Genomic DNA, 11,178 nt, shown 5'->3' with positions numbered 1-11,178 from the left:
AACTGTGCCCAGGAAGAGGCTCCAGGGAATCAAGTTGAACTCGGTGGTAGATGTTGTTTGTACCCTGCTCAGATACCTCATCTTCCAGCTGTGTTGAATTGTGAGCTGTATTTATACGTGGAACAGGCACTTACGTTGATGAAACTTTAAAACACGTTTAGTACTTCTGGTGATGGTACTTTATTAAGGAATATTCCTATTATTGACTACTTTTTATACTTCCATCCTCTCCATCCCTTAGTGTTCTTACAATCATAGACAAATGACAAAATCGATAGCAAAAACAGCCATAGTAATTCTAAAAGTAACAACAGCAGTATTTCTTGGGCACTATCTCTGTGCCAAGCATTTTCCATGCATTATCTCATTGAAGAGTAAGTACAAAGATAGAAATTTTCTCCTTTCCACGGACAAGAAAACAAATTCAGAGAACTTATGTAACTTGCCTAAGGTAACAGTGGGTGGTTGAGCAGGGATGCCCTTCCGTGGAGTCTGACGCAGAATTCCCATTCCTGTACATGTCTCAAAGTTGCTTAAAAAGTAATGTGGGGTTGGTGGAGGAGGGCATTTGTTCAGACACTGAACAAAACACATGGTGGTGGTGGGGTTATTCTGTTCACACACAGAGAAAATGATGCAATCTGTTAACTAGTAAATGTTTTCTCTCTTTCAAAGAACATGAGAACAATTCTTTCAGATCTGAAGAAGTGGTTCTCCAAGTGTGGTCTGGGGACTCCTGAGGATCTGAGACCCTTTCGAAGGGTCTGTGAGGTTAAAGTTATTTTTATAACAATACTGTGAGGTAAAAACTGTTTTCATAATAATACTAGGATGCTCATTTTCTCACAATTGTGCTCATGGTGAAATTTCCCAGTGACTGCATGACACGGGATATGACAACAGATTGAATGCAGAAGCAGATAGAAGAATGTAGCTGTCTTCTGTTAAGTCTAACATTAAAGAGATTAAAGATAGCAAAACAATGCCACTCTTCTAAATTTTTTTAATTGGAATTTTTCATAAAAATATTTTATTGATGTTAATATAGAATAGTTTTAATATTTTAAAAAATGAATTAAAACTTTAAAATTTTCTCAGTTTTAATTTCTAACATAGCCAAGTATTGACAGACATAACCCATATAAACAAAGCTTTTGGAGGTCCTCAATAAATTTCAGGGAATTCCCTGGCAGTCCATTGGTTAGGACTCCGCGTTTCCACTGCTGGAGGCCCAGGTTTGATCCCTGATTGGGGAACTAAGATCCCACATGATGTGCTGCGAAAAAAGTTCAAATTCAGTTCTGAGACAAAGAGTTTGAAAACCTCTGTTCTGCGATCAGATACAGAATACCTAATTATGGAATCAATTATAGCATGGATTCCTCTTTCAGGCATGTCGTAAGTGGAAATGAACTTGGATGATTTAGTGCTGCGGCTCTGACAGTTTAGCTAAGGTTAATGACCGTATCACTAAGCCACGAAACCTTGCTCCCTCATACATTTCCACTCATACAGGAGACCCGAATGATGTATCCAGTAGTGAAATGTGCTGTTAGCAAGGCTGTGAGAAACAGAAGTTTTCTTACAGTCCAAGAGGATGAATAACAAACTACCACAAAGCCTGTTGCCTCAAAAGTATAGACCAACGTGACTTTTCAACTAAGACAACACACATTTTGAGTTTCATCAACTACTTCCACACAAGAAACACTGTCATTACTGCTACGAGACCATGCCCTTTTTCCACCTTCAAAAATTTGGAGATCTACTGTTAAAGATGTGTCTATTTAAGAGGCAGACAGAGGGCTTTGCACGTTTTATCTTTCTGTGAACCAAGTTCTCATGTATTTTTTTCACGTCCACTCCTTTCTTCCTCTTCTGAACCCCATGACTTCTCCCCAGAAGTCTTTGGTCTTTATTCTTGTTTTAAAAAGCACAACAAATAACATGAAAGACAGAGAACAAAGGAGACACTTTAGTACTGAGAGAACCACTTGTTGTAATCATTACACCATAAAGTAATTCAAACCTTCAACTCAAAATGGGTTTTCAATTGGTGTTAATGCTTCCACTGCAATGAGTTGGGAGAGCTATTCAAACTCTAGTAACATCTGACGATAACTGCACTATATGAGAGTTATTCTTTAGTCATCAGAAATACAACAGCCCAGCAGTATCCAAGTAAGTGAAAAGACCTCTAAGACATAAACATAGTACTATATATAAAATAGATTAATTAATAAAGACCTACTGTATAGCACAGGGCACTCTGCTCAATACTCTGTAATGGCCTATACGGGAGAAGAATCTTAAAAAGAGTGGGTATATGTGTATGTATAACTGATTCACTTTGCTGTACAGCAGAAACTAATACAACATTGTAAATCAACTATACTCCAATAAAAATTAAAAAAAAAAAAAGAACTAATGTACTGTGTTCATCCTTCAGACACATACCTACTGAAGTGCTAGCTGCTGAGGGTCTGAACAAGAGGAGACGTTTCCTGCCTTTGAGGCACCCAAATGGCCAGGGCAAAAGCCACCTTCCCAGCTGATTATAACACAGTATGTTAAGTGCCGTAAAGGCCGATGAAAGTTGGGCTCTGAGAAGAGGGTGGGGAGCCATGATGGACGAGTAGGATTTAGCTGTACTCGTGGGGTTGGGGGAGGGAATTAAGGCAGAGGGCCCTGTGTTGGCCAGCAAAGTGACCACTTGTGTGAGCAGTGGTGTGGTCACACCCTGAAGGGTGTGCTCGCGTGTGTATGCACGCAGAGCCCAGGAGAGGCAGTAAAGGCATGCGCACCACGAGGAAGAACACCGCGGGTAAAATGCACCTGTGTTGAAAGTTCTCCAGAGAGATAAGTCGTTTGAGCAGAGGACCTGATCCGGCATCTCATCTGTAAGACAATTCCCCACCCAAGGACATCAAGAATCTCACCACAGCAAGGTTCCAGCATCCAATTTAAAAATACTGCTGTTGTAGCTTCATCTATTAAGAATTTATACCACATGGGTCATTCAATGAAGGGAAAAAAGCATATTAAAAATGCTATATTAAGCTTAAAATTATTTACAATCTGAAACACATTTTTATTACAATATGCCTGCAAAGTAACATATGATCAAATGTAATCTATAAAAACATTACATAATCAGATACTAGCTTCTGAAAGTTAGTTCTCAAGATACAAATCCTAGGTAACTAAGGGAAAGACAATTTTAGAAATAGAAATGTGCTTCTATTTGAGGAATACTTCTATTTGAGATTGGACTACTTTTTGAGACACTGTAACAATCTAGTTACAGGCATCAAGTCATCCAATTTTACTAAAATTGGCTAATCTAGACTTTGTGTCCGAGTATCTGTGCATGCAAGTGTGTGAGTACTGTAAACTATTACTTAAAATCATACAATTCTTCAACTTCCACAGAGAATTCCTGCAAAACTATTATAAGAATTTAACCGCATATTTTAAAAGAAAGTTCATCCTTTTCTTTTTTGGAATATGGAATTTCAGTGAATTTGGCAGTAGCCACGGAGTCCCAAGTTTAATGACAGCTGATTAAAATTGTTCTTTTTATCCTTGTCTTTACTTTATTGGAAAATAATCAAAACTATGTTGGCACAGACCGCATTTCTCATCCTAAATGTTTTAGCATTTGCAATATTTTGTATATGATAAGTGCATCATCTGAAACAGACCTTTTCCCCTAAGAAATAATCAAAGAGAGAAAGATTATGTTTGCATTTTCTTTGTTCAAGGTGTTTATTGCATCTCAGAGGGCATACATGCACTGGGTTTTTAAACTGAAATACAAAGAAAAGCCGTTTTGAAATTGGTTTTAGGTAATTTTTCCCCATTACAGTGTATGTTATCCCCACAGTAAATTCAGATACAACCACTTTTAAATGGTACCATACATCTATTGAATAATTTGAAAAAAAGGCAAACACCTTTCCAACCCAATATGCTTTAACGAAAAACTGCCAAGCCACTAGCAACACTGATCAACAGTGACCTCATTTATGCATCGAAATCTTAAGCCAAGCCATCAGCACAGACAATATGACAACAACTTAAAAATTAAAGAATACAATATGTACAGTAAAGGATACAATTCTCTGATTTAGTTTAAATTTTAATCACAATGGTACAACAAAACCTACTTTGAGTTCAATTGAGGGATGGAAGAACACCACGCTACAGAACACATAAAGAAATACTAAATTAACAGATGTACATAAAACCCACAAGAAAATAAAAATATTTGCAGTAATCTTTAAATTACAGTTATACCTTGGAGTGCCTTTATAATCACTTGAATAGCACATTTCTAATTGCATTTTCACAGACATGATGGAAATGGACCCTTCACTTTTCAGCGCATTGAAGCAAAAATGAACAAATAGGTCAATTTAGATGCAAAACCTGTCAAATATAATTAAAATATATATTTTAATATAGCAGTGATTGAATATGGAATTCTTCCCATATGAATTTCATTCTTGATAAGGTAGCTTCGAGGAGAAATATTTGTTATGGACATTAACCTTTACATTTTTTTAAAATAAAAGTTCTTAACATATACAGTGCCACAAAAATAAACATTTCCCACAACAGCTGAAGTTCCTGTGATTGGAAAAGTGTACTCCACACCGAAAAAAGTTCTGTATATTTAAGAGTGTTTTCCTTACTATCTGATATCATCACACTATGTTTGTAACGTACATACAGAAGAAAAGAGAATTTACGGGGAGAGTTTAGATTTGTCCAAAAGTTATATATACATTGAAACCTTCAAAAACACAGACACGTCTTTCCAAATGGCTCACCACACAACAGCTGCATCATCCATCCATGGGTGAGGTCCAGAGAAGCACTAAAGGCATTAGAAACATCCATTCGTTGTTTACATCGTACAACACACAAAGAACCCATATACACTACAATTCTGAGAGTAGGGATAACAGCTAAGGTAGTACACATTCCTACTGTTCACTTTCACAGCTGTGCTACACGTTTTGGAAGAGAAGTTATGTATAAGCATTGGGATTGGTACTGGTGGCTCCCTTTGAAACTCTGAGCATCAGTCTTATTTGAAGTGTCCAAACTCATTATTTTTTTTTCCTATTCAGTCACAAAAATTGCAGCTGTAAAGATAAAAAGCACTCGAATTAGAAAACAATACTACGTACTCCTCAAAGATTTTACCTTCCTTGCAATTTTACTTCGCTGTTACAATGAAAATCTTTACACCAAAGGTTTTCGTATTACCAAAGTCACATTTATATACTTTTCACAATTCTTTAAAACAAGCTTAAAATTTCATCCGGGGGGGAAAAAAAAAACTTTCAGTGTATAGCTTCATTTTTAGATAAGAAAATTCTATCGGCAAGATTTTGAAATTTGGATACTTAGAAACCTTAGCAAGACATTCAGTACCAATCAAGAACAGCTAACCTTAAAAAAAGGGCAGTGAAAAAAAGGGGGAAGGGCAGGGACTCCCTTTTTTTTTTTTGGTCCTTTTCAGTTATGGTTTTCAAGGAGCCACTAAACAGTTGCACAAGTGACAGAACAGAATAGAGGGGAGATATCCCTGGCGATTCAAAGCTTTCGCTTATGCCACCCCCCACTAGTCACCCTGGCTATCTCCCACGCTTCATCATCTCTGCCAGGAAAACTTTCCTGGGGTCTTCAGGCTTAGCCATGGGGGTAACTCTTCTTCAGAACATAGTCTGTATCTGTTCCTCTTTTGACTGTGAATCTCTGAGGGCAGGGGCTGTCTAAAGCATCTCTGTTTCAGGTCCTTATCGGAGTTCCTGCACAGACTGACAGCAATATTACTGAACAGAAGAAGGATAAAAGGCTGCCCCCTGCAGTGTCCTTGGTCATTCCTGAAACTTCAGCTGCTAAGAAGCAAGTGATCATTGTCTTACGTAAGCCTACCTCAGCCCAATCCACACCAAAGTGGGACAGAAAAGTTGGGCACAAGGAGAATTACTTGGCTGAGATGCCAAGGCCTTAAAATGATAACTTGTTTATTAATTTTGTATGAAGAAAAAACTCATAAGGCAGGAATCCACAAAAATCTTAGTAGGCATTTGAGAAAGTTTAAAAAAATATAGGTAGTAGATATAGGATAAAAATAACACTGGATGGGGGTCCAAAAGCTTCGACACTCTTACTGCTCTGCCAGTGTGGCCTTGGGTAAATCACTTAATGCCAAGGAACAGTTTCTTTAGCTGTGAAATGGAGGCAAAAGTATCTGCCTAGTTTATCTCGCAGGGTCTGATCTTCTACAGAGATGGTCAAAGAGTTAATGACTAGCAAGTACGAAAAATACCATGTAAATGAAAAGCATCATTAATACTGTTCATCCACATTCAGCAAGTATTTCTTGAGAACCTACCCACTGTGTTAGGTGCTGGGGCTAGTAGTAAACCCTTTTCCTTCATCAGTTTTCTTCTGTAAGTCCACTATTAGTCATAATGTAATTTCATAAACTACATTAGAAATTTAAAACTAGAATGTTAGAAATTTAAAATTTTGCTTGAATGCAGAAATACAAAATAATAATCTAAGCTTTATTTGATGAGAATAAAGGAGAATAAGCAAAATAAAATTATAATTATTGTAGCCAAATATATTCTTAGACAATTTCTAAATGAAGTATTATAAATGTTACCTTTCCATAAATTCCAGTCATCATGGAATGAAGTGGTAATTTTCTAATTTATGTAGTAGCTTGGGCAACTTTGTGCTTTATCAGTGATAATCTTTGTGCTTTCCAGTGTAAGGACAATTTGGAGGTTTCTCTCCCTCTTAGTTTTATAGATTAAGATTAAAAAAATCATTGATAAAGATAGCTTTCAATATTGATTTAACAAGCATAAACATTCAAATTATTATTATTATATACAGGTATTTAAAACACAGAAGTACAAATATTATACCTAATAAAATAGCTAAGCATAGCATAGGTCATTATTACAAGCCCACAGGAAAAGCTCAATATTAGATACCTTAAATTGTTTACAAGAAATCCTTGATGTTAAGATCCGCTAATGGGTCCTTTGCTGGAGGTTTCTTGGGACTCTGAGTGGCAGGTGTAGGGCTTGGAGAAAGCTAAGGGGGAAAAGCCAGCCCAAGACAGTGGAAACAGAAAGCAAACAGAGAGATAGATAAGCATTAGGCCGAGCACATACCACAGAAAACAAACATGCAGAAGATTAGATGGCTAAAAGTTTACAAAATCTACTTTGTTCTACTTAGTCACAGTGTTGTTTTAGATTTTGGATTTATAAAACACACTTCAAAGGATATTGGCTTTCTTGAAATTCTTTGACATCAAATTTAGCCAAAGTAAAATTTGAGGACTCTGGTAGAACAATATGGATATTAGTTAGGGAAGATGTGAAAAACTAGTCACATTAAAGCTATTATGAATATACAGTAAAAAAAAAAAAAACCCAAACAATTTCTCTATTCAAAGCATTTTTCTTTGAGTTATTAGTACCACTAAACTAATAAAGGAATATAAATGACTTCTCTTAGAGTGACAGTGAGTTTGAAGGAAAAATGGGAAGAAAACAGCTTGCAGAAAGTTCCTTAAGAAATTATTTTAAAATATCAGCTAAATATACTAGGATTTCATGTAAAGTATTTTAAGTGAAAACCTGTCAAGTTTTGGGGCACTGTTAGTTTCAGATGAGCAAATAGTCTCCTAGTTATGAATGTCGCTAATTCCAATCTTGCCTATCCAGCTTGTAGAGAGGACTCATTATTACAGACTATAGAGAAGAATCATACTAAACCTGCAGCAAAAGCAACAAAAAATTTTCTTACCTTGTTTCTGTTTAGTGAATACCTAAATTATTTCATTGTGTGACAGACATAAGTTCTAGGAACAGGCTTTTGCAGGAATGTTAAGGTCCAAGGCCTTGAAAAAGGTCATGGAATTTACACAGAGCAATAACTGACCTGTATCCTTCGAATCTAATTAATTTCCTATGCTTCTAACATGATGGAAACCTCAGAGACCTGGGACTGTAGGGCACGGATGTATGTTTTCATTGGTTCCATAAACAAAGCTCCAGAAGTAAGAAGTTTCGGATTTGCTCCCATGTCCGTGAACTACTGACTGACTGCAGTATCTATCAGTCAAATTTCCATTTTTACAACTGGGATCGTATTTCATAGAAAGACCGGGGTAAGGGTCAACGTTGTCTGGAAGATAAGAAACTCAAGGACTGGTCTATAATTAATAATCAGGTGATATGACAACATCGTGATACTAACCAACTGAGCAATAGTGGCATAGTCCACATATCAGTAATGAAAAACTGTTTTGTTTTCTAAAGCTACCAACTCGTGTTTATTTTCTTATCTAGTATATAATCAGCTATGCTTCTTCTCTGATATAGGAAATACAATCTAAAAATTGTGTAAGTATGGCATACCATTTCCTAAATTACCATAAATTCAATTAAATGATTGAAAACACTGTGTTTTCATCATATCATCTATTTTTCATTTTCATTCTTTGAATTAAGTAAGCAAACTGATGCTCTGTAACACTGGTATCACACAGAAAAACTACCTTAAATAATAAAATTATATTAATTTATTTCTAAAGCTTTCAGCACACCAAATACAATGACTTTTAAAAATCTCATAAAAATAGGAACATCTTTCCTTTTTTTCAAAAAGGTGGTAGATAGTCATGGATATATTTAACCATCAAGGAGACATTCACAATAAATGAGATCCTTCTTAGAATTTAAATATATCCAGATTAAATTTAAAACCAACTATTACACCTAAAAGCTTCCTCACTACCACCCCACTCCCCCCAAACAACTTTAGGCAGCGTTCATTAGTATGAGAGCAGAACAGAAGATTTCTCATGAAGCCAGTGCTTTGGCTACGGCCTTGAAGGCTAGAGTCTCTTACATTGTAAATTCATCTCTCTGGACACCCACCATTCTCTCTCCTGGTCATTATGGCTTTTGAGGGTTAAAGTAAAGAAGCTGAAGAAAGCAAATTTTGGGAACAGGTAGAAAATGAATTTAGAAATGATTCAAGGAAGCAAAGGGGATTAAAGTACACTCAGAAAGTTCACAGTAGGATTCCTTGGCTGAAACAATAAAAATACCCATGTGGTAAATTAAAAACATTATAGAAATGAAACTATTTACTGATATCCTTAAAATATATATGAGCTATGTGAATAGGGCTAGCACGGTGCTAGTAGTTACAATGTTCTGTCTCCATCTACATCAATTTCTCACAGGGACCTCTTTGGTTCTACACATACCTTCACTTTGGCCAGGCAATTTATAAGAGTAATAAAGAAAGGGTGATTCATCAGTATGAACATCACTATTAGCAGCAAAACAGTTCAACCAAGTGCATATATTTTAGCATCTTCATAAATGGAGGTAGCACATTGTGCAGTAAGACATTTGGCCTCATCTAAAGAGAGGTTTGCCCTTTGTCCTGGACCCTGGTAGGTAACCTCTCAACCCTTGGAAACGTCCTGAGTGATACGAATGTCTTCATTATTCAGGGTGGGTGTCTGGAACCACACCTGATAATTTATGTTAACAAGATGACTCAGGGTGGAGGGTTAGCTATGCCAGAAAGACCAGCCATGTGATTACAGAGTTAAGTCTTTGGGCCACAGGATATGAGCCTGACCTTCAGGGAGGGAGGAGGGCTGGAGACTGAATTATTTCCCACGTGGTTGAACTCAGTCAGTCATTCCTATCTAATGAAACCTCAATAAAAACTCTGCACGCTGAAGCTCAGGTAAGCTTCCTGGGTTGGCAGTACGGCTTGCGTATCCTCACACGTTGATGCCAGGTGGGTAATGCATCCCTGAGGACAAAGAAGCCTCATGTGTGGGCCCCTCCCAGACTTTGCCCTACGCATCTCTTCTTTTGGCTGGATCTGATTTGCACCTTTTTACTACACTTAAGGTGTCATCATAAAGTTAGTGCTCCCCTGAGTTCTACGAGTCATTCTAGAAAACTGTCTAATCTGAGGATGGTCCTGGGAACCCTCAAATCTGTAGGCAGCTGGTTGGAAGTGAGGGTGGCCCTTGGGACCTGAAGGGTCTGATGTGAAGGCAGCCTTGTGGGAACTGCTCCCTCAGGCTTTGCAGTTTGGCAAGCTCACTACAGTTTGCGTTACTAGTCTTGGGCAAACTTGGCAATCTGGAGGACTGTGTCGCTAACTTTCCGTTTGGCTAACTTTGGGAACACATAATAAGAGTATGGATCAGAGCTGCTCATTTTTTCTGGACTAAATGCCTGGATACTTTAAACACCTGGTAGTTCTCAGGAACCATCCTGAATTAAGTAGGAGAGGAATGGAGGGACTTGAGGACAGTTAGTTATTTCCATCATTTTCCTCCAAATGTCACACTATTGCTCATCTCTCTTCCATGTTCCCTTTACTTCTGAAGCAACAGGTATGAAGACTGTATCAGGTAAAAACATTTTTAAACAGTTTGTCACATGACAGTTTTACATTTATAAAGTCATGTCATTCTTTTGTGGGACATTTGAAAACGGACCTGTGTGCCAGGTACAGCTGCGGCTCCAAAGGGTGGCCTCCTCATGGGCTGTGCAAACATGACAGGCTGCTGAGGCATCACGGGCATGCCTGTCCCAGCAGGAGGCTGAAAAGCAGAGCAGTTCATAGCATGAGTGGAATCTACTCTGGCAATGCCCTGACCTTTACGTCTTTAATATCTTCCTGAAAATTTTTCTTTCCTTTTTTTTTTTTAAACATCTTTATTGGAGTATAATTGCTTTACAATGCTGTGTTAGTTTCTGCTGTATAACAAAGTGAATCAGCTATACGTATACATATATCCCCATATCCCCTGAGGAATCCAGGTCTGTGAGAAAGTATAATTTGTAATTTTGAACGATGGGTGCTGTGAGGCTGCCAGATGGCAGAGAATCACTGAGGGGCAGTAGGAGCCTGGCTGGCCACAAAGCATCCTCACCCCACCCAGGCTTTGCTGTTGTTTATCCATCTTCTGGAAGCATAGTTCTTGAAGAGATGAAAGCTTGTTTCTTTATGGAAAATGGCTCTAAAATTTGCTAGTGATAAACGTGGTAAGTGAAAAGTCCTAGTATAGTGATTAAAAGTGGATTTTGATGA

The 11,178-nt window shown here is 37.5% G+C and overlaps 1 protein-coding gene across 16 annotated transcripts in view; it reads right to left on the bottom strand.

Moving 5' to 3' along the window:
* Positions 1-3,738: 3,738 nt before the first annotated feature.
* The window catches only part of SNAP91 (synaptosome associated protein 91), a 157,000-nt gene continuing 149,560 nt past the window's right edge, over positions 3,739-11,178 (bottom strand). For all 16 annotated transcript variants that reach the window (XM_049695339.1, XM_033428522.2, XM_033428525.2 and 13 more), the window contains 3 exons: positions 10,583-10,687; positions 7,026-7,128; positions 3,739-5,153 (listed from right to left, as the gene is read on the bottom strand). In XM_049695339.1, the coding sequence (XP_049551296.1) occupies positions 7,036-7,128; positions 10,583-10,687 (198 nt within the window). In that variant the 3' untranslated portion in view covers positions 3,739-5,153; positions 7,026-7,035. The remainder of the gene's footprint in view (positions 5,154-7,025; positions 7,129-10,582; positions 10,688-11,178) is intronic.

Source organism: Orcinus orca, chromosome 12 (genome assembly GCF_937001465.1).
Source record: "Orcinus orca chromosome 12, mOrcOrc1.1, whole genome shotgun sequence".
In the NCBI taxonomy this organism is placed as follows: Eukaryota; Metazoa; Chordata; class Mammalia; order Artiodactyla; family Delphinidae; genus Orcinus; species Orcinus orca.
Note: the sequence above shows the minus strand (reverse complement) of the source record. Positions and strands in the feature narration are given on the sequence as shown.